Genomic DNA, 24,235 nt, shown 5'->3' with positions numbered 1-24,235 from the left:
TGCAAAGAGTCATTTTCTTTTTTTTGGGGGTGGGTGTCAGCAGCAGACTCATTTTCTGGTAATGTATTATGGCTTAAAATGTACTCTAACATTTACCCTATTATACGAACGCGATAGTTTGAAAAACACTGTCCATCACCGACTAAAAAACAAAATACAGTACGTTGAGCAAACTGTTATGGTTATCATTGTAACTAGTATAGTATTAGTATAGTTTAAGTATTATCTTGTGACCTGAGAACGCTCTCTTAGCAACGTGAATTCAATTGATCTTTATAGAAAGAATAAATGGGAATTTTTAATATACACAACTCAAAAGTTGCACATCTAGGTACTTGTGCCGGTGTTTGGACCCCGATTGATAAGATTCAATCGGCGGAATTACAATACAATATTACAATATTTTCTATGACCTCTTGCAACACTCCAACGCCAGTGAAAACGTCAAAATCGGACTATGCCAGCTGACGCCCTCTTGTGGACATATTCAATTCCACAACAACTCATCAAAAGGGCAGTTTGGGGATTTGTCAGGTCCCCCTTAAACACGTTTCTATAATAGTAACAATTTAATTCAAATAAAATGTTTTTTTTTTTTTTAATAACGCTTTGATGTTTTAACGATTCGCCTTTCAGATGTCGAGGCGATTCTGGTTCTCTCTGGGTCCCCAAATAAAAATGAAACCCCCAACTACCCAAACCAGTGTTTGTAGACAATTGAATTTCTTTATACTCTTATTATACCTTTGTTATTTTATACTATCCAGCTAACTTTTTTTGTTTCTGAATTTTGTAAAGCTAGAGGAAGTCATTGTTTTGATGGCATGAAAGGCCACTGCAAGTTTTTTTCCCCCCTAAAAACAGGTCTTATTATTGACTAAAAATTATTTAACTAAGGGCCAATAGGAGGAGACTACTTGATGAAATCGCAAACTTTACAGGGGAGCGAGAAAAGGATGAAAAATCAAGAAGGGATGTGGAAGATGGCGAAGCGGTGTCGCTTCATTTTTCACGCATTTTTCAAGCATGAAATACTGAATGAAACTGGATATTACACTGCAAAAGTTTTTTTTTTTTTGTTTTTGTTAAATGGGAGTTCCTAAAGCCAAGGAGTTCAGAGTTCATTTCTGGGTAGTGTAGTCACGCTGCTCGAAGACTACTTCCTCATATTCTCCTGCTTTGACAGATTTCCAACGCAAGCCCGCCCTCTATAGAAGAGAAACCGACAAACTGACCAATTGGGACTCGAGTTTTCGGGTTTTGATGGGCGTTTCCTTGTGACGGACTTTACATCGTATCCAATCAAAAGCGTGGACGTCAAGGAACTACTTAACCGGAGACGGATTTCCGAAATGAGAGTAGCAAAATAGCCTTCACAGTACTACTGTACTTTGTTTACGTCCCACTGGTAGGCTGACAGCTGTTGTGGTTCGTGTTTGCAAAAACGTGCATTAGTGCGTTCCTCGTGCAGATGCCTTGACCTTTTTTTTTAAAAGACTCAAAGCGGCGTATCGGTGGATGGTGAACATGAAATGTTTTGTTGATTGAGGGCGACCCGCTTAGATGCCGACAGGAGGATGAGCTCCATCACCGGTCGGGTTCTCGCCATCCCCGCCGCCTCTGGAGCGTCCTCATCCCGAGCCTTGCACGTAGAGCTCACATCCCAGCAGGTAAGCACCTAAACAGACCCCGACACACACACGCATTCGAGGGACCAGCACGCGACTCGAACGGAGCTCTCTCGCTGTCTTGGTGGAGTTAAAATGTCAATTCCGACCGCAGCCTGGACGAATAAGGCGGGCCTGTCAGGCTAGCTAGCTAACAGCTGCTAGCTTGTAGGTCGCTAGCATGGCACTGTTACATTTTGCACCTGCACATTCGACACGTTGTCTTGCTTTTTCGCGTTCTTTTCAAAACGTGCATGGATTCACGTTTTTAAGTTTATGATTGTCTTAGTAAAACTTTGTATTTGTGCCCCCAAGTGACAGGAAGAAAAACCGTGGCATATGTCAAACTAAGGGTTTGCTTCTTAGTGATTTTCCCTTAATAAACATAGTAAACGTGAACAGTTTCCACTTGACTTTCTGCTAGAATGTGGATCACTTTATTTAAAATGCGCCTGAAAATCAGCTTACGGTTTATTTTTTATTTGACATTCTGTCTGCCTGTTTCTAACTAACGTTTCAGGAAATTAATACAAGTAAGTGTGATAAGGAGAATTGCTGTAATAAAAAGTGTACTCAGATTTGTATCATACTGCTCACTCCAGAGCTGGATTTAGTACTAGCTTTATAAAACAGAGAATCTTTGTAGTGATTTAACAATCTTTGCCATGCTCCGAACTGAAAGAGACGCACAGGTAAAAACATCAATGACCTCTTGAAGGCAATGAAAATCTGGCTGGACATGAAGAGAAACTTCAATCAGGCAAAACAAAAATAACTAGACAAATATAATGGATGCAACAAGTTACTGTAATAATGACGTTACTTTACAGCACCTAATAAATACTGCAAATAGGGAACCGACGCTTCAGTAAACATTCCCTAGACTATAAAGTGAACACACCTCTTGCCACAAAGCCAATCAATGACATCATTGATCGCTCGGCAAATTAGGACATTACTGCCAATCTTCCCCCCAAAATAGTCACCCCATCAAATTAATCTGATCGGCGTAAAGTCTACTTAGTACAAACGTATCATTTGCTTCACATTGCAGGCAATCAGGGTGTAGCCGAATTTTTTACTGCATCCCCAGAATCTCTGTGAGGGGTGTTTATTTTACTATGGTATGGGGGTGGCCAGAGAGCGACAAGGGCTGCACATGCAGGCAATGAGTTACCACAACTACCTAGGGGCTAATGGCAAAACCAGATTTCATTATATTTCACAATTGGTAAAGAACAAGGGTATGCATCGGTGCTCCGCTTTGGAATCTAAATAGTCTATAACCCCCTATTACTCACGTGTACTCTAGTCACATGAACAGCATTACCTGATTTTCTCTGCTTTCAGTCATACTAGCCCATGTCAAATGGATTCTGTTCAATGAACGGTACATAATGCAAGCCTAATTTCAACCTCAACATATCACGTCAAAGAAATCGTTGTCAGTTTGGCATATTGTAACTACGGACATGAGTCTAGACACCAGAGGAAAAAAAAAGTAGCATTTGCATGACAAGTTCACCATGAAAAGCAACACAGTCTGTTGTATTTCAATGTGAGTCAAGTGACCATCTAATGAAATCATCTGCATATTTTTCTTCTAACCTCTTTTGATGTCACATGCTCACTTGCATGAGCCATTCACAAGAATTCAATGAGGGCATGAAGAACATGTTCGAATGTTGTACCCAAACCAAGAATGGATTTTGTGTTTAGACTAGTTGGGCTGCGTAAAACATACTATGGTAATAAAAAATGTGTGTGCGTTTGTGTGTGTTTTACAGCATGCGCTTTTATGTGGCACAGTTGTTCTTTAATTGCTAATTTAGTCACCTGACTTTGGAAGGAATGCATCGGAAATGGTTGAGGATTCCACTCATTGCAGGATTATGCACTTGTCAGTTGCGAAAATAAAATTGCATTCAAAACCTCTTTAGATATGCAACTTTAACAATGCATGTGTCATGCTGCATGCTTTATAAATTGCCCCCTGTTATTATTTCTAAATGGTTTTGATCATTTGAATTCATATCTCACAGTAACGTACACCAAGTTGTGTGCTGTTCATCACATGGCCTCTTGCAGTTTCAATCTCGATCGCTTCTCTCTGCCCGGGGTTTGCATTCATCCATGCGTGCTGACATTTTTAGGGGAACTTGAAAGTCCCACATGGAACAATCGGCGTTCTTGTTTCTGAGGCTCTTAATCGTATAGGGAATCCCATGACTTGCATTTAATGTCGGTATGGCTACAGGCGTGCAACTGAATCTGTAGTCATCAGGGACATTGTGCACCATTGTTGACACGCTTGCCCAAAGCCAGGGACATGATGGACTCTTGTGTCTCAAATCAAATTTCCTATGTAATGCTAGTTGGCACCGCCACCTGCCTGGTATGGCAGTTTTAGGGAAAAATAAGCACCAGGGCTGTATTATCTGAGAATGTAACCTGCCAGTGCAGTCCCTCTAGCTTGATTTTAGGTCTTCACAAGAAGGGGCCAGTCATGCATGAAACATGGAAACTGAAGAACAGAAAGTTCTTGATCTGATAGTAGCTAACTGGCAGTTGCACTCTCAAGTTTACTCAATTTCGGCTCTGATGTTTGTTTTTTTTGTTTTCTGTTTTTAACAGACTCTTGTGACACTCAGTTTTATTCTTTCTACCCAACAGAGACGATTGCGTCACCTCCGGAGCATCGCAGCAAGAAATATTGTGAACAAGAATGGTTCCCCACTACTGGACACATACTTCACTCTCCATCTCTGCGTAGGAGATCGCATATCTAGTGGTCAGTGTTCATTTGAGTAGTAGCCCCAATGGTAGAGATCCTTGTCTTGCCAAAATTGTGTAGCAAATCTGCAAAAACTATCACCAAATCAAACAAACAAACAAAGAAAAACTTTGGCTTTCTTTCTGTGGCTGATTTTCATACATTTGTGCAGTTCCTTTTTAACCATTGTTTCGTATTGTCTTTTTAGATTTTTACAAGAGCGAAGTCATACGTGACTCACTGGTGAGTATTATTTCTTTTGCAGTTTTTAATTGCATTTGTGTTCTCGATGTGTTGAGGATGTTTATCACTAATCACTGCAAAAAAAAGAAAAAGGAAATTAAGATTTATCCGTGAAAATGTAAAGAACATGCCGCATGCAATATATAGCTTGCCGGATAGGTTGTTGGGCAATTTCTGGCAGGGAAAAATCTCCATCTACAACATGAGAATTCATGCGTAGCCTGTTATATCACTTTGGCTTCAACAGTCTTTAAACCTACTTTGCCACAGACTGTTTGTTCCTCATTGCATGATGCTGCAAACTCAAACAAAGTACAAAGAATGACGAAACGGCCCCTAGTAAATTATCTCCCCTGTTCACGGCCACATCTTCCCTGTAGAGTTTCTTTCAACTGGCTATAAAAGCCGCCAAAGAGTAAAAAGGCTGTTTCGAGGAAACCCAAAAGCTGTATTGATTTTCATTTTTTTAATATTTGAATGTGTTGAGAATTAAAATGGGGACAAAATCCCTCGTTCACCGTAGCTCCACACATTTAAAATAGTGCAGATGTTCCAATACGACTCCACTCTCCATGTTGTTGTCAGCCTTGCTATTGAGTCATGAGCTGACCTAAGCTCGTTTTAGCCATGTTGCTCAGCGAGTGCCCCCCGAGATACAAGATTGTAAAGCACGAGAGGAAGTCGTGACTCTTTTCAACTTTGTGCAACTTCCCTTCAAACAATTTCACATTGTTGTAGGCAAAAGTCTTCTAGTGTTTTGTCTCATTCGTCTTTTTGAGAAATGCTTCCTTTCAATTCTTCCTGTTTTGATGCAGTTACGGCGTTCTACTTCCCTAGTTCTGAGCTCTTTCCTTGCCTGTGTTCTTTTGCTTGTGCGTGTCCTCTCTAGGCCCGAGAGCACGGGTGCTCAATGTGTCGATCGCGATTACTGGTCGACTATGAAGTAGTATTGGTAGCTTGCATGGCATTGCCCCACATGCAAAAAAGAAAAAAAAAAACAGGCATAAGCTTGGAATCTAATTGCGGATGTGTAATCGGCAGGGACGCTGGTAATTATTTTCAGTCAATTAAAGTTATGCTTCTGCTTCAAGCTGTAGATAACTTGACAATACAGGAAGAAACACCAATAACTGCTTCATGTATTAATACCCAGCTGCTTGCTAGATGCACCACTGAGTAGAAACTGACATCATTTCATTGAAAAGCTCAACAGTCTTACTCACTGTGCGATCTAGAACAAGTGACGGATAATTAAATACAAAAAAACACCTGTTTCCTAACACAAAAAGACCCCACTAAAGTCTAGGAACGTAACCACATATTATAGAACACTTAATGATGGGAACTCTGATATTGACCAGAGTGAAATGCATTATGGGAGTACCTGTATTCAAATAGCGTTTTCAAGCTGATGTATAGTCGCTAATTGGAGATTGTATCAGCTAAAAACTGAAATTTTGTTTCAGTTAACTGTGTTATCTTCTGTTAACTGCCACACTGCTTAAAACAATGCAACATATCACAGGGCAGGATGCACTCAATCACGCCAGACTGCGTGACTGCACACACACTTAACCGTTGTATTTACCAACAATGTACACTATAAATGTTGACTCTAGACATATTTCTATTACAGCGTTGAGGGAAATATGTCAATGACTTGACTTCAAGTTACATTGATGTGTTTGTATGTTCTAAAGAATCCAACTTGGAGGAGTCTGGATTTTGGCATGCTGCCGGACCTTCTTGACACCTCAGTGTCTTGCTTTGTGGTAAGGATCTGGGGAGGACAGGAGGAACAGTACCAGCTCCTCATAGAATGGAAGGTCAATTTGGATGGCCTCAGATACACAGGGCAACAGGTCAGCCACCTACCTACCGCACAACAGACTATAACGTATTCATTGTTTATTTTATTTGTGAGATTTGAAAATGTGGGATCGTTGCTATTTCCGCAGATTCGATCCAGGAATACAAATGAGATCATATTTGGGTTGAATGATGGCTACTATGCAGCTGACTTTGACTATAAGGTACCGGTGTTTGTCCATATCCAGACAGTTCTCACAAAATGGCTTTTGACAATGTAAGTCATCACATCATCAACATGTTCCTCTTGCAGGATCATTCGGAGCGGAAGAAAAATAGTCTACTTCAGGTGGACCAGAGCTCTGTCAGAAATTCCTACAGTGTTTTCTCTTTGCTTAGGTAAGATTAATCACCATGGGATTCAAAAGAGGGCTTAGTATTGAGTAGATCTGCGTTAAAATGTAATGACTCCCTTATTGATTCATTCATTCATTTTTCGGACCACTTATCTTCACTACAATCGTTGATGTTTTTAATAGCACCAAACGTTGATTCGTTTTAAATTATTTATACGTGATGCATTTTCACAAAACCCTGTTTGGTTTTTGAGCTACCACCATGTATTATATATATAACGTTACAAGGACATACGCCGGCATCAGTCAAGTGATCCCGGATTTGAATTCCGGCTATTATATGTCGCGTTTGAATATTCTCCCTGCTTGTGAGATTTCTTTGACGACTCTGATTTCATCCACGCTCTATGTCCCCCTCCTGCTCACCTGTTACCTTAATGGGTGTATTAATACCAATCCTACAATATTATTTTAATGAAATTATGTAAATACATTTTTTGATTTGTGCAATTGGATAAATGCAGTAAATGATCGCTATCTTAATTGCATATTGATTATAGACTACGGAAAGAATTGATGTAGCACAAAGTAAGACCAGCAGAGGGAGACAGTGCTTTTTTTGAGAAAGTGTCTTGGTGGACTCCTGCTTCACCATTCCTCCCAAAATATGCAGGCATTTGATGTTAAACGGTTCGTTTTTCGGTATCTATAAAATATAAGCACTTTTTAGAGTGACCACAGGGCTTCCCTAAGGAATACCCTCGGGTAAATATAGCCAGATTACATGCTAAGCTAATTACACTCATTTTGTGTAAGGTCTTGCAAATTTGAATGGTTCAAACAAGAACCTGGCAAAATAAAAAAGGCATCCTATCATTTGGGTCATTTTGACAGTTTCCACTGACCTTTTCAGACTAAATTAGAATCAAGCCAGGTTTTTGAAACAAGTCCCACGCAGTCACAGTGTGATGAAATTGCCTCTTGACTCTTTCATCCAGGAGTAGCATTGCTTTAATATTTTACGAGACATCAGGAGTGTCCGCACCGCTCTCAACTTGCGGCACTGGTTTAGTGTTGTTTATCTCTGCCCTTTGCTTTTTTTGGTATTGCAGCTTTCTTTACCGTTTTCCCCTTCCGGCTACACTCCACATGGTTTAGCGCTGTTACGGTGATCTATCTTTGTCCCTCCTGCTGCTGGCTTGCAGCTCCTTGTATAGCTATTGGTGTGTTGATATGCTAACTATTGTAGAATGGCTTTCCAAAACCAATCAGGAGTACGTAAAATAATTGACAGTTATTATACATACAGTGCTTTGCCAAAGCCCGAGCCCCCTCCCTATAAGATTAGAATTATTTGTGTGTGTGTGCATGTATAATATATAAATATTATATATAAGTATATTTATAAATAAATAAAATGTATGTATCTATGTGCGTGTGTTAATTTTTCTTTTTTTTAACCTTTGCCAAACAATTTTCTCCACGTGTGTATTTAACTGAAAGGTTTCACAGACCTCGGTTTTATCTGACACCCCGATGTATCAAATGTCACTGTCAAAGGAACAAATGTTTTTGTTTTTCAGATGACTATCGTCTTCAAGGGTCGGGTTCAGGGCCATAGTCATAACTTCCTGTAAATCCCTCCTAGGTGTCGTTATTTGGCGACTGAGGTGTATTGGAAAACGAAATTTGGCATAGTTAGCGTGAGTACTGGATGTTCTCTGGACTGCTGGTATAGTTGGAACTATCCCCAAGATTCATTGTGGCTCATAGTTGTGGCATGAGCGGCAGGCATAAGGCAAAGACACAAGGAAGGATGGGGGCTGACATGCGTGAAAAGAAGAGAGCAGATAAGTCTTCTCACCTGGGGCAAAAAGCCGTATCAGATTCTCCAATTGCAATCGCCTAAACACATGAAGCTGTCAAAACAGATTTGCCCTGATGTTCCTAACCTCTATCTTCAGCTGTCATCACTGTCATCTCAACCAGATTAAACGACCTGGGCAAAAAATATGAAATTATTTTACCGCAGGTGTCCTCCCAAAAGCTTTACCTTTACTTACGTTTCAGTTTTTTTTTCAATTTGAGACTCTAGAAGACTGAGAGTTTCTTTTACTGTTTGTTTTACTGAAAGGTAATGAAACTAAATGTATCTGTAACTGTCTTACAAGTAGTAAATAGTAAGCGTTTTTGCACGTTAATATTATCATTTATTGTATTGGACGACAATCAGTAATCAGATTAAAATGTTTCCACTTTTCAGATATCAAAGCTAATACATTTTAGAGATTTTCAGCGTTCCTCTTTACAACCATCCAAGGACGGAATTAACTATGCTTTCATGACATAATGACTTTTTACGATTGTTTTTAATCTCACTGCAGGCTCCACACAGCGCAGAGAGCCATCAAGCAGACCCAAGTGACAGTGCAGAAGATTGGGAAGGAGATTGAGGAGAAGCTGAGAACAACAGCAACATGCACTGTGCGGGTAAGCGCAGTCACACTGCAGCGATGAATTAGATGGCGTTGATAGCGGTTAGCCTCAGGCAACTTAATTGCTTTTTTTTCAGTCCCCCTTAAGGTTTTCAATTAGTAAATCGCTTAATTATAAGTACGGTAATGCAAATGTAATCTTTCTTTTGAGAAAATATAAAATGATGAAATACATTAGTACCAGGTGGTAATTGCTGCAATCGGTGATAAGCTACGTATTTGCTTTTGTAGTCAAAAGCGTCTGCTGAGTCTGTTTTACAAAAAGCTCAACGGGATTTAAGAGCTTGTATCACCCAAACGAATACGAGATGTAATTTCACGCGCTCGGCCAGCAGTTATTGTTTCTTTTCGTTTTGGTTGCTTAACTGAGCAGTGCAGAAAGAGGACTATCCCATCTGTCAAAATGGATCCAAGATCCATTGTTTATGTTCCCCACATGTCATATCCTCTGGTGGGATACAAAGCAAGCGCAAGAAAGCATATCTAACATTTTTGGAATTGGTAGCCACACAGCTGTGAAAGCGGGAGTCCTGATCCCTGGTTTGACGATGTGTTTATTGTAAATAGTGGCTTCATAAGCATCCCCTCTCCTCTGCTGCTTGTCAAAGTGGCCCGAGGCAGTGGCAGTTTTTTTTTTTGTTAAATCCTGCCAGTAGACTTTCTTTTTACAGATAATACTTTCAAACGTGACCTGTTAAGATGAGTTCTTTCGGAGTTGAATAGTGTCCTTGGTTTCTCTGTGAAAAAGCAAGTAGCCTGTTAAACAACACGTGAATTTTGTCCTCACTTTTGACATCAGCTGGGAAAAAAGTGACCAAGCTTGGTCAGTCGATTTTGAAAATAGGTGTAAAAATATTCACCTCCAAGCTGAGAGGGAACCATAGTTTGCTCCATGGAGCTTGCTTGCAGATGCATGTGGTGTTAAAAAAAAAAAGGAAGTTCAGGAAATTCTAAATGGAACCAGTTGATAGACTCATGAACACTAAAAACACGTTTGAGGAGAAAGAAACTAACGTAACATTCCTGGGAACAGGGAAAATATCCAAATGAGCTGTAGCATTGCAGGAATACGTGGCATAAAGTCCTGGTTTCTAGTCCCAACTCAACACTACTTGTATGATCTATTTTTTTTTTTAATTCAAAAACTAACTTTACAGGCTCAGAATTTTTCCGTTGACAGTTCAAGCTGTTATTTTCTATCACACTCTCCATTGCTTTTAATAATGCCCATTTTCCCCCCTTTTCTTTTTTCCCCTCCTTTCCTCCCAGACCTTCATACTTATTAAAGCCGGTCGACACAATGGCCCCGCTCAGCCGCTTCACAACACGCAGGCTCTATTCTTTTGTCACAAAGATGGCCTTTCAAAGTCTCGTCTCTGATATTTCCTGCTTATTGAAACATTCCTTCAAACCCCATTCAGAGCTCACATTAGCTAATAAATCACGTAATCCTTGTTTTCTACCTTTGGGTAAAAGCCCCCCGACTTGGACTGAGTGCGGCATTGTGTAGCTCTTCTGATGTTTTCCCCTCTTTGCCTTTGTAGCGCTTCGTCCTACACCGTGAGCATCATAGAGAAAGCTTAGATCAAAGTAGCGCAGAGTGGTGGCCACCAACCTCAGCGCATGGCCCTTTCACCCCATCACCCACCCTCTGCCATTAATCTCCTGGCTTATAACATGCTTCCCCCACGCCTGCTGCGTATTTACACAGCTGACCCATTACTGTTTGATGTTCGGGAGGAATCACAGGCACCAGTAGTGGTGGCTTACTGTCACGCGCGCCCATGGACTCGGCCGCTCACAGTCGACTCGTTTGTGCCCAAGCCGACGGCGCTGCGCGTTTAAAAAGCGTGGCATCAGACGCATCTTTCAGAATGGAGGCTTTATCAAGCTTTTCCATGCAGTTCTTACTTTTAACTGTCATGCTTTCCACATTTCTGAAGTCTTTTAAGGAACGCAATCCTTGTCCGATCCAGGCTATGATCTCTATCTAAGTAGATGTGTGTGGGTGACAGAGAGGATTGGCAAGCCGCCGGATCAAAAACAAGGTTGAAGCTTTGATTCAACATCGCGTGGATGTCAGTCTGTTTCCCTTAGTACCGTCAAGAGGTTGGAAAAAAAGAAAAAGATTGCTGATAGCGAAGACCTGCAATTGAGCTAATGACTCTCTCTATTCTTTATTTAAAATAAGATTTATTCATCACAATGACCGCTATGTTGACACCCTTAATTTCTTAGTTTTTTTTTTTTATTAAATGGCCCTGGTCCTTTGTGTCAGTTTAGAATTGGATTAAATTGTAGCCTCCTAATTTTGTCCTTCAGCCATTTGCTTGTTTGAAATAAAATGCTTGCTTTTGAAGTAAAAAAAAAAAAAGACGTTCTTGAGTCATAAACAGGAGAACATTTCCGTTTGGATTTGAGAACCATTGAAGACATATTTGTCTCTGCAATACTTGTTAAGTTACACAAGGGGGAGGTGAGGTCCTGTGCATCCTGTTTGGTCAGCGTTACTTCAAATCTGACAGGCAGGTTAACCATGACACACATAGGTCACACAGCCTGCCAATCAAGGACAGTACCGGGAATGAAAGTCAAATTAGTAAATACAGTACCTATATGTGACAACACCTGTCTGATATTGTAATGACGTCATTAAAAATTTTATTATTATTGTTTGTTTGTTAGTTTAATGCACTGATGACCTCTTTCTGTTTGAGTTTGAAATACGTCATAAGTGTAAAGCTGATTTGCAAGCAGTGAAAATCTAAGCTAAAAAAAAAAACAGATCCAACCAGATGCAGCATTCCCTTTTTCACAACCTCGAAGAGGATATACAGTATAGAAAATACAAAAATATGATAAATATGTGTGGATAGGCCTTTGCAGATGTGCTTTTAAGATGTTACTGACGGAGCAAAACGTTTGGAAACACACTGATTGCTGGGAGCACACCTTGGATATTTCCCTCACTCTCCAATTCTGCATTCTCTTTTTCATTTGCTTTGAGCAGAAAAAAGAGCGGGAGTGCATGCAGCTGCGTTTAGCTGTGCTTCATAGTGAACTGCAGCGGCAGAGGAAGGCTCTTGGCAGGGAAATTGACTTGCGGCATAAAGACATGGCACAGCTTCAAAAGAAAGGTAAGATGTACAGGCCATAGACAGACAGGTTTTCTTATTCCACATGTAAATTAATGATTGATGACAACGAGCTTTCAAATCCCCCCCCCAAAAATCATCATTCATACCATTCCTTCACTTCTGTTTGAGTGTTGTGTCAAGTGTTCTTGAAACAAAACTGCGCGCACCGAACCACCCTCGCTAACATTCTCACCCTGATATTTCCTCTCGCCTTCTTTATGTAAACAACAATTTAAGAAGGAGATTCTATTTGGTTACGAGCTGCACCACTTTTCCGCCAACTATACAGTTTGTAATTCGATGACCTGAAAAAAAATTACAACGCATCACTGTAGGGCTGCAGCTACTGAGTTTTTGTTTGGATCTTCCGACATCTTACTGAAAATTCGAATGCAATTTTGAGTATTCGGATAAAAATACCTGAGCCCGTAACACTACACAATGAAATTCTTTTTAATGATATATTCAATACACAGTGCATATTATTGTAAAGAAATTTCCTTCACTCGACTTCCCTTTGCAGAGAATCTTGATGTCAGCTACAGTATGTTATGATGATATCATTGGCAATTTCTCTGGGCACGTTACCAGCCGTATATGAAAGCGTGGAACTAATTACGACCCTGCAATAGAATGAGGAGGCAAATTGCAGGAAATCAAACCAAGAGAGGAAGTCGAGCTTTGAAGACGTCGTGGGTGGTGGGCAGACGCTACGAAAAAGATGCAATGAATGGAATGAAAAAACACAAGTACGCACTCAATGAAATATATGCTGTCATACCTGTGATTTAGGCATTCTGTGCCAGGAGCTACTCAATCCTGTCATGTCTGCAATTTTTTTTTACCTTGATGCAGACTAAGGCTAATGAAAGGACGTGGCTCACAAAGTTTGGTTTGGCGAGAACGCTGATGCATAAAGCAAAATACTTGTGCAGGTGTACACAAGTTTGCTTGATTGTGTATAGTGACCGCCTGCAGCACTAAAGTTTTTTTTTTCCTGTTGATTTTACAATCACGTTAGCGTGGTTACTGTTTACTTCCTACACGTGTGGTATTGCCTGGCTTGTTTCTAATGAGCAGCAAGTCGGCACATACTGTATATGCTCGCAAAGAACTTTCAAAGAGATCCACAAATTCACCACGAAGAGCACGCAGAGCAAGAATTCCGCTTTGTACTTAAAATGCTCAAAACGTGGTCGTTAATCCTTTTTCTTTTCATCACTTTGTTTACAGCCTTTAGAGTGGAGCGCTTTCATCTTATCTTTTGACCAGACAGTTATTAAGAAACAGGCAAAACTAAATCTCGTGCTCAGATAAAACAGTTTCATTCTTGATAAAATGCACTATTGATTACAGTTGTGGAAGACAGATGTTACCCATCACACTTTTGGGGAATTATTCTAGTTAGATTTATAGTATGTACACATCATAAGAGTATATAATGTGGGTTTATATTTACCAAGACTTTCAATTGACGTTTCTCTGAAATTTTACCCTTGGAGATTCTTATGGTCTTCTCACATGTGTCCTTCTTGAATTGGATGACAATTCACGTCCCGCCTTCATTATTACCTTAACCTTTTTAGCGTAGTAGAAGAAGAAAGCAGTGCATCACATGAAAGCAGTTTTCCAAAAGCACGGGTAAAGCAAACCCACTTCTCACTACTTTTCATCAGCAGGTTTATCATTTTAGTCAGCAGTTACAGCTAGCAAAAAAAAGCTAGCATAAGTAAATTTGTCAATTTCGTCAACAGTAACAGCTAGCAAGAAAGCTCGCTTCTTCTCCTAGCTAACGTTCGTCCAGATTCACCACCCTTAGTGTAAGTGATGCTTCAATTACAACCATGATTTGTAAATCACTACACATTACTGTGCTAATTAGATTCAGGTTTCTTTAAATGTTTTATTGACAATTAAGCACATTTTATAAGGGCTACGTGACGTACCCCTGGAGGGCTTCCAGAATTTCTGACTTCTATTCTTCATCACAATCAACCATGCGTCGTACCTGGCCGTGTGGTCTTCACATTTCTCACGCAGCTGAAGGGCCCATTAGCAAATAAGTCTTAACTCCCAGGAAGCTGGCCTCTTTCAAAACAAATGGCCTCGAAAACCCAAACACGTTGTAAGGGTTCTGCGTGCGTGTTGCATGCCTGCATGGGAGCGAGCAGATAAAGATGAGTTGAGCGTCAGCTGCCCCGCGTTTCAGTGAAATAACAACGGCGATATTGCTACGGACTTCAAGCAGCGCTCTTTTTATCAGCTTTGGACAGTGTTAGCGCAATAATCGCAAAACATTAGCAGTTTGTACGATGTCGATGACAGTTTTAACAGCCCGCCCGGTGCCTGCAAATCCACTTGGTGGAGCAGACTCCTGCTAATTTACTTGACTTTCAGACTCATGTCAAAGTTTAAGGTCTACTGCATATTTCGCACACACTTCATAATAGAAAGCCGAGGCGAGGGAGAATCAATCCTTCCTTTTCACAGATGTGAATTTAAAATGCAAGGCTTTTGAATGGTGGGTTTGTTGGGGTCACGATCCTCTAATTTCCTTTCTTTCAGTTTAAGAAGACAACATAAATCAGGCCCTGAATGGCGTTTATTATGATTGGTAACACTGGTTATTCTTATGCTCTGTATCACAGTCAGAGCTCCTGCCCAATAAATGTCAGTTGTGTGGTTTTTCAAGTGTTTGTTATAGTTTTGTGAAGCAATGGTATGCCGTGGCAACCCCCAAAAAAATTAACTTCAGAAAAGGTCTTTTATTAAAGCCAAATACCATTAGGGTTCTTCTACCAGCAACTCGGTGGGACACGTTTGCTTTTTCCAGCGGGCCTCTGACTGATGTTAGTTTTAAGCCTTTAGACTCACTAGGAATCCTGATTGGCTGTCATTGCTATTCTCATAACATTAATATCAGTTTTTGTCCCGCACTCAAGATGGTCTCAAAATGCTCCAAGTTATTTTTGAACTTGTTTGTTCTAAGACACTCAAGCGTTTTTTTTTTATTCACTTTTTCCTTTTGACTATAGTTTTCAAACTGTAAATTTCCTCGCGACATGAAAAACAGTTTAGACGATTTCAGAATGTCTTAAGAACAATCGTGAACTTGAATCAAGCCCGGCCAAGTCACGTGTTTGCATACGTTTGCATTTTTTTTTTTTGAGGTTGATCTACTTGTGTTGAAACCCAGGCCTGAAGGACCGCAGCATGTCCCAATCCACCTTTTGCAGAGGTCGCAGAGTTCAGGCCACATTGCAGTATAGTTTTTCATTCTGTGAAACCTAGCCAAGCAGCATGGGACCCCAAGTTGTCCTATTAAAGGGATTTCACCGGGCTTCCTGATTGATTTATTGTCACGATGATAATTTCCACAGCAGCTGGCACAGCCTTTTTTCATTATATATGCACGGTAAAGTTTGGATCCTGAATTCCGGTTTTCTTGTCATACAAATTACACATACCCAGTTCTTAAAGTGTGTTGCAAGTAGCGTATATTGCTGCATTTTATCTTTCCGTGCCAGTGAGGTTGGTGACTAGATGGAAGATGAGATTGGCAGTGCCGGGAATGACATGAAAGCAACAGTGCAGTAAGAGATATGGCCTGTCTGATCTGCGTGTCTTTGAAGAAGGACTGCTTTTTGCTCTGTTCCTGCGGGAGTTTGAGCTGTAGAGCAAAATGGCCCAGGGTGCTAGTTTTGTCGTAAAATCCCGGTTCCACTTTGGAATATTACAGCTCATGCTTAGATCCATGTGAGATAGTCTTAGCTCCTTACATTAGCAATGAGATGACCCCATGATTAAAAAAAAAAAAAAGTAACTAGGATTGCTTTTTCATTTGACGTTTTGCTAATCAGACTTTGAACTGTGTGATGACTGTATTACTCCGGGGATGGAAATATCCTGCACAAAATATTTCTTCCTAGACAAGATTTGGTAGTAGCTATCTTCACATCTCACCTGATATGGGCCTAGGAAAGAGCACCCACACACTAGACAGGTTCATTTTTTATTTTTTTAATATCTGTGTAGCCAATCTCAGCAACAATTGTTTATGCTCCGCATTACAGCTAACTCTTTCAGCTAATTTCTAAAAGTTGGTCATTCATGATTAAGTGTAAATGTGTGTGTGGTATTGAGAAAAAAACAAAGTCAAAATTTCTGCAGGATATTCAATTGAATATACTCGACAGCTGCATACATAGTTGAATCTGCTCTTGTTAATTGGTACTCTAACATGCGTACAAATGCAGTATATATTACTGTTTGAGTCACAATTCTAACTAATTCAACTTAAAAGTTCAAATCAATACTATATCTAATCACCTATCGTAAACTAAGCACGCGGTTAACGTTATCCACGCAAACTTTCCACAAATGGAGCTCGGTTTGTTTCCGGAAGTTTAGAAAGCTCGGTCGTTCTCATGGGTGAAAGTAAAGGAAAGGTATGCAAATGATCGTACTGAAGCATGCAACGTTACGCATCAGTGATTTCTGTCTGCATACCATTTATGTGCATGCCCATTAGTGACAACCAATTGAACACTACCTGCTCGTTTAGATGTGCCAAAACCTAACACAATTTTAAAATGACGCTTTTCTCCCTAACTTTATGTTGTCTGTTAGAGGAAGTGTATGCTTCGCAGCATGAAAGACTGAAGGAGGAGAAAGGATCCTTAACCACGCTCCATAAGGAATGTACAGCCAAGAGGTATGTGTGAACGTGCAATTTGCTTTTTTTTCGCCCAGCGTAGGTATCACTTTGTAATGCGTGTTATAAGCATCAGCTAAATATTATGGGCACCCTAAAGGATGTGGCGCAATGTTGCCTAGCGACCGAGATTACACCCTGTGCATCTATTGAGTGAAATTGCTTAACAAGGTGGTAATTTTGCATTCGGAACGTTGTATTTGTTCTCGATTCAGTTTGCACGTTGTGTCAAAAACGTTTATTAGTGTTTGAATTGGCCTCTGGGTATATGCGCAGCTGCTGTCTGCTCTGGATACGGTTTTGCTCGTTTGAGAAGTACCAGGCAGTCACCAGAGCCCCCGCAAGGCCAAAAAACATGAAATTAACATCAACTCGAGTACATCTGCCTAATATCAACTTCTTGGACCTACAGTACATTTCGTTACGCAAATATAATTTATTGTCAAATTGAAATAGCTGTTAAAAATTTGCAAAGGAAATTGCATAGCCGTTCTTGCCAGTGCACTGTACATCCAAATAAATGTGACATTATAAATTATTTCTACTATACCACACGAGGATTCGTCGGGTATGTCCAGAACACACACCGGTTTAATTTGTTCACACGTTGTCTTTTTAAAATCATTGTGAAAATCTCAGTACTGTGCCTGCAGTTTTTTTGTAGACATTATATGGCCACCTACAACATATTTATTTTTAATTGGAGTTGCTCCACAGCACCCAAGTCCGTAGAATTCCCTACTGGCGGAAGCCGAAGGCTTGAAAGCGCAGCCTTAACAAGCATGTACGTGGGAAACATGCTTGCGCGTTCACGGACAATGATTTGTGAAGGCCATGCATTTCGACTTAAATGATTAGATAAGGCGAAGCCCGTTGGACAGTTTGAGTGATTTCAGATGAAAACATTACACTCGAATCCGTCTCCTCTATTGAGTGAACTTCAGTTGCATGTCGTTACAATGATGGCTAGAGACGGAGCCCGGGGACTGAAAGAGCCCTAGCAGATTCGTATTGTATATGTTGAAAAAGAAAGAAAGAAATAAAAACCCGCAACGCCGAAATACAAATATTTTTACCCGTTGAGTCGGAACTTCGTTATGAAGCGCTGAGTTAGCCTTGCCTCTGTAAGTGAGTTAGCTTAAATGTTCTGTTAAGAAATGACTCATTGTATTGTTTCTGTGTCTCCCCAGAGAGCAGTTCCTGAAGGTCAATGCCCAGCTGACGTTTCGCTGCCGTCAGCTTCTCTCTGAGCTTTCCTACATTTATCCTATCGACTTGGTGAGCGCAACGCTATTCTTTACCAAGTAGCTAATTATTATTGCGAATTTAGATAAAAGCTAACGTTTCAAATTTTTACGTTATCTTTGGTTTCCATGTCCTCAGTTTTAGGCTAATTTGTATTTTAGTATACTGTACTTTTAATAGTTGAAGTACTGCATGCTTGGTAATTCTTTGTAATAAAATTCTTATTTCATTCCGTAGGCAAATTCGTCAGATTATGTTATCTGCGGAGTGAAGCTGCCAAATTCCGAAGACTTTCAAGGTAATTTATTGTCTACCAGCATGTGTTTCATGGTTTTACTTGGATGAGCTGCAGCAAGGCATGCTGAACAAATATTTTATCTTGGCTACCATACAGCCTTTAATGTAGATGTATAATATGGAAGCAGCGTTATTCACCATGTAGCAATTTGGAGTGACTTTCATCCAAGCATTTACGCTGAAAGGAATAAAAGTGGAGCTGTTCTGTTGATTTGCAGTTTTAATATGCACGATTGTGTCTTAACACGGGATGAGAACTATAAATACATAGTCGTCCGTCTCGCTACATTGCAGGCAAAGTGACGGACGGGGTTCCTCATTGGTCCGCTGCCAATTCAAAGTGTGTCTTTGAGACCCTGCGTGAAGATGCGCCGAACTTTACCTGAATCTTACCTCATGACCCCGTCTTTAGTTTGTGTGAGGTCTGCCTCAGATCGAGTCCAGAATTGCTGGCCGCTTTATACTGCCCCACGGGGGTGGATGTTCCACATTAGAACCGAAGGTCAGGGTCACACCCTTAATCCCGCTGGCCGTCAAAGTGCTTTTGCGCGAAGGCACATCACTTGCTAACTCTCAAGCAAGCTTTCTTTGTCAAGCCTCCTTGACAAGGTCAGTTCGTTTCTCGTTGCGCCCCCAAGCAGAGCCAGGATTTGTCTTATTGTTAAGCATCCCCCAAAAGCACTCAAATGAGCATTTTTGGAGTGTTGCTATTGCTGTTAATGAAAGGAAAGAATGTGATGGCGGTAAAAGACTGTTGGGGAATAAAACTTTTGCCGTTTGGGATCGACAGTACAGTAGGTTGCCTAATTGAAGTTGGAGCTTTCATTTGTTGATACTAGAGTACTCCGAGCTTTCAATTTTTGGGAATGTTGAATGATTTTCCCCGCTGTGTTTTTCCTGCAGCAAAGGATGATGGGAGTGTGGCAGTTGCCCTGGGCTATACGGCCCACTTGGTCCTGATGATCTCGTGCTTCCTGCAGATCCCACTTAGGTATCCAGTAATCCACAAGGGTTCACGCTCCTCCATCAAAGACACCATTACCGACAGACTTACCGAGAAGGAGAGGGAGTAAGTTGACACGTTTGACTACAATTTGATTTTTTTGGTCTGTGTGCATGTAAATTAAATTCACTCTGGCAAATACATGTTTTGCACCATGTTATCGTTGCAAGTCAACGATCGTCTGTCATGTGTGCTGATCTATACTGAGTTTTATTATTTTATCGCAAAGAGAAAAGTACGTCTATGCTATCCTATGCTAATTATCTTTAAAATGAATCCTTTTTCAAACATTCCCTTTTTTACGTCTTTTTGCATATGTTTAGTAGTTGAATGTGTTTCAAAAATGATGTAATTGTCTCATCTTTTACCATAAGTTTGGCCATAAGCTGGAGAAAAAAAAAAGAAAATACCAGTCATAAATCTCTTCTTATTCCCTAATTAATGTTCTTTTGCAAAATTTCCAAACATTTCTCAGAATGTTAATGCTTGCATGTTTTTGATTTGGATATGGCTTTTGGGAGAGTTTTCCGCCATAAAATCTTTTTTTTTTGTTTTCATTTTCTGGTCATCTTAGTTGACTAAAGTAATGCAATTATCTAATGTCTCTTTGAAAACTTGTTGGATGAAAAATAATGTTAATTACATCCTATTGATATTGACAAACATGCAGAGATCATCAAACTAAGTATTTTCTCTCTCCTGGGGATTTGCCAAAAGTATTCCTGTAAGTCATAAAATGTTGTGTTGTGTGCATGTTTTGATTTCGTAACCAAGCATCCAGGCAACAACTGAATTATAAGCAATACTGTACTCTCTGAAAAGGCTGAAAAGAATCCTCAAGTAATTTGAGTACCTCGGTTTTAAGTACGTCAGATAAATATACAGTATGTCGCAGCATTCATTGTTACTGCTCTGCATGACAATAAAACTCTGGAAATTCCATGAGAATACTAACTTTAAAATCAACCTTTTAAGTTTACGAAATAATCTATAGACAGTCAATTTCCTTGGTATGCTTTTATTTTTATTTAGGCGCTGGCTAGTAGTGCTCAAGTGCTCCATATAGGCTGGCTCGATAGATGTAAACGTTCTAATTTAAGTGTGCCGTTCAAGCTGCTAAATTTGTTTCATAGACCGCATTTATTAGTTTATTGGGAGGGATTTGTCTAAAATCCATTAACGTTACACACTACAGTGCCGTGAATGAATTAAATCAACATCACACCACCTATCCTTCAACAAAGGATTGGCATGTAGATAAGCTTTGACACTTCTACATCCACATTTGTCATCCCTAATAAGACAAACAGTTGGGAGTAAGTGTGTGAGGAAAAAGTGCGACATTATCAGACCAAATGATTGAATGACTGTCGCGTTGTGTGTGTGTGTGATTAGGTCATGACAACAGCTGGAGAGAATCAGTTGTTTTAAACTCCCATGTGACAGGGGGCCTAGCTTCACTGTATGCATTTCTAGTTCCTCCATGCAGGATATTCACACCAGGGTTCAGCATCAAAAATAAACTTTTAGGCTGTCTTCTTGACAGACACAACAATCCATGAGTGCCCTTTGGTGTGCATGAGAGGGGTCAATGCTACAGGAAAGTTCCACGCCCCCTGTATGCGTTTATGACCCCAGGGGCCCTAGCGAGGCGTGCTCACGCTGCAAAATGATGTGTGGGCAGACGGAAAGCACCTAACCAGCTCTAACAATGTAAGGAAAAAAAAGCAGGTGATTAAAGTGCCGGAAAGAGGCAGCCAATTGAGATAAGTGAGGTGGCATGAGATTGGGTTCTCAAAGCGTGGCAGGATTTGCAAGCGGTCTTTGGATTGTAGTCTTGCACTCAAAAAGGAGAGCTAATTTTGAATTGTTATTTTTCTGGACTTATTGGAATTTAAAGTTTAATACTTTAGTAGAAGGACGGTGGAAAAAAAGATTGACCAAAACAAAGTACTGTTCAATTGCTCGGGGAACAAAACACGTATGCAACAACCGTCTTGATGTACGACGGCTCCATTGCTTGTCAAATGGCTGTTGCTATAGGTGTGCTTAAAAACACTTACTCAGTTAGTCATTAGCAGGCTTTCGTTAAAGACAATATTCACACCTGGAGCTTCCCAAAATAAAGAACAGACTTTACCCAAATGTACTAGGGTTGTATTATCCAAGAAGGTAGCCAAAACTATGGCTGCGTCCTATAAACAGTAACTTAAATATTAGAACGTTTTTAATTTGACACCATTCAAGGAAGATTGATCCGTCAGCCACATAAGCCGAGTTTCGACGCACAGATGTGCATTTTTAAATCGGCTCCATTCTTACTTACCATAAATACCAGTACGCGGTGAGCTAATGGGCGGATGTCAATTGGCTGTTAGCAGTTAGTGTTAGCTGAGGTTGTTACGACATTTTTCAATAACAGAAGCGAGCAGACTGAACCAACATCCGAGTCCTTCCAGGGATATTACTGAAACGGAGAGGATCATGTAAAAGTTCTGATGTTTGCAGCTGACTCAATTAAGTGTGACAAGACTGTTGCTGCATATGTGTTTTATGACTTTTATGAATAGGATAAAGATTTTTTTTTGAAAGATTCCACTGCGATAGCTTTATAGTACAGTACATATTCGTAATACGGTCAAATGCATTCGCCTATTGGCGTTTGGGGTAGCAAAATAATGCTGCCTTCAAATCCAATTATTTTTGAGCCACATCTGTGTCAGTCAGTGCAAGCCTTGAACCCAAATCTATTGTCCTCCGGGTTTTTGGAGCAGGCGACTGTTTGAAAGACTCTTCAATTGTATGAGAATAAGATGTGAAAATTGACTATCTGGCACTCGGACTGATTTTCAAACTGAAGTTAGTGGACCCTAACGACATGTTGCACCCACATTTTTGGTTGGAGGATAGAGCCCAGCTAAAGCTTGGGGGTGATCTGGGAAGATGCAATCCAGATGTCTGCTGTTTGATTGAGAACAGTGCTCCGCTATTTAAAAAGCCAGCGCAGATAGCGCTTGGATCTAGCCTCACGAATGAGGGGAGTCATTTTAAATCAAAAAAATATATATTTCATGTAAAGTAACATTGAACGAACGTGCGCATTACCATTTTGATGAAAGAAAAAGCCAAACTGTTGAGGTCGGCTCAGTCAGGTGAATTGTATGAATGAAAAATCGGAGTCGGAGGCCAACCGGCGCAATCTGTGAGCTCAAAGAAAAGTGCTTATTGTTCCAGGGCTTCAACACTTTCACGTCTCTTAAGAGGCACCATGTGCACAGTAGGAGAAGCGGGAACCACGTTCAATCTGCGCCATTCCACCTAAAGTTCCTTTTCATAGGGAAAACTGCCAGGCTGCAGGGCGGCTCAATCATCGTAAATACACATTGGCGCGATGCGCTTAACTAACGCTTCCATACTTTGGTTTTATTGATGCATTAAAATGTGACAGAAAACGAAAAACCAACATCCATACGTATATAAAGGTGTATATTACACCTTTAGGTAACGAACGGGCCCTGCAATGTAACTCGTTCGTGTGTGTGTGTGTGTGTGTGTATATATATAAATATATATGCGTGTGTGTGTGTGTGTGTGTGAAATTATTCCAGCCATCAAATCTTAAATAATCCAACATAAAAATGATGAAAGTATGCAGCCCATTGGCCATTGAATCTCAAATAAAACACATTTAAATGTCTCTTTCTTTTTTTATTAACGATTTTTGTTTATTGCATTGAGAATATTGGGACGCCGCTCTCGGAGCTGGGGCCAGCAGGACGCTGGATATTCTTAAGAACTATGATGATAACCTAGCACGACAGAGCAAACGGCCACCACATCACTCAGAAGGCACTTTTAACAGCAAAGACCAAGATGGCGAAAGCGTTATATTGAGGTCTCGGGTGCAGCAGCGGCCATTAAAAGTGTATTCCATGACAGATGGTAAGTGTAATCATTTCGCAAATATTGAAAGTTACAGCTCATTGTGATTTATATAGTAACCACTGCCATCGGTGGCTTGACAGTTTCAGGACCTAGATGATGGTTCCATGCTTGCTTAAATTGCACACTAAAGACACCTAAAATCTCACAAGCATACTTAAAACAAGAGTACCTGTACACTGGGTTTCTGCTATTTTGTGTGTGTGTGTGTGTGTGTGTGTATGTATATATATATATATATATATATATATATATATATATATATATATATATATATATATATATAAAACAATGGCATGCCAGCTGCAAGTGCACATTAAAGCCGCATAATTTTCATATTTTACTGTTTATTTTTCTCTACGTCCTTCGGAGGAACATCACACTGTTTTATTTTCCCCCCTCTGAATATTCCTCCAGAGCTGTAATTAATTTAACAATGTTTAATATAGGGGACAGCTTCAGTGTATGCAGCTGCCACTGGCCGAGTGATTAAAAGTCTTCCATTTCCGCTCTGTGCTTTCCCTTTCATTTCTTTCTCCCATGCATGTTCCAGC

General features: G+C 40.3%; 1 protein-coding gene across 1 annotated transcript in view; it reads left to right on the top strand.

The window, feature by feature from the left end:
- The first annotated feature begins 1,366 nt into the window (after nt 1-1,366).
- Nucleotides 1,367-24,235, top strand: part of uvrag (UV radiation resistance associated gene) — a 40,529-nt gene continuing 17,660 nt past the window's right edge. The window contains exons 1-12 of the mRNA XM_088440657.1: nt 1,367-1,670; nt 4,341-4,458; nt 4,649-4,683; nt 6,384-6,545; nt 6,642-6,716; nt 6,806-6,891; nt 9,233-9,338; nt 12,354-12,480; nt 17,110-17,194; nt 18,385-18,472; nt 18,677-18,737; nt 19,640-19,805. Coding sequence (XP_088296783.1) covers nt 1,578-1,670; nt 4,341-4,458; nt 4,649-4,683; nt 6,384-6,545; nt 6,642-6,716; nt 6,806-6,891; nt 9,233-9,338; nt 12,354-12,480; nt 17,110-17,194; nt 18,385-18,472; nt 18,677-18,737; nt 19,640-19,805 — 1,202 coding nt within the window. The 5' untranslated portion in view covers nt 1,367-1,577. The remainder of the gene's footprint in view (nt 1,671-4,340; nt 4,459-4,648; nt 4,684-6,383; nt 6,546-6,641; nt 6,717-6,805; nt 6,892-9,232; nt 9,339-12,353; nt 12,481-17,109; nt 17,195-18,384; nt 18,473-18,676; nt 18,738-19,639; nt 19,806-24,235) is intronic.

The sequence above is a fragment of the Hippichthys cyanospilos genome, chromosome 18 (assembly GCF_059441005.1).
Source record: "Hippichthys cyanospilos isolate Australia breed blue-spotted pipefish chromosome 18, RoL_Hcya_1.0, whole genome shotgun sequence".
Lineage (NCBI taxonomy): Eukaryota > Metazoa > Chordata > Actinopteri > Syngnathiformes > Syngnathidae > Hippichthys > Hippichthys cyanospilos.
The sequence above is the reverse complement of the archived record's forward strand: the minus strand, read 5'-3'. Positions and strand labels throughout refer to the sequence as shown.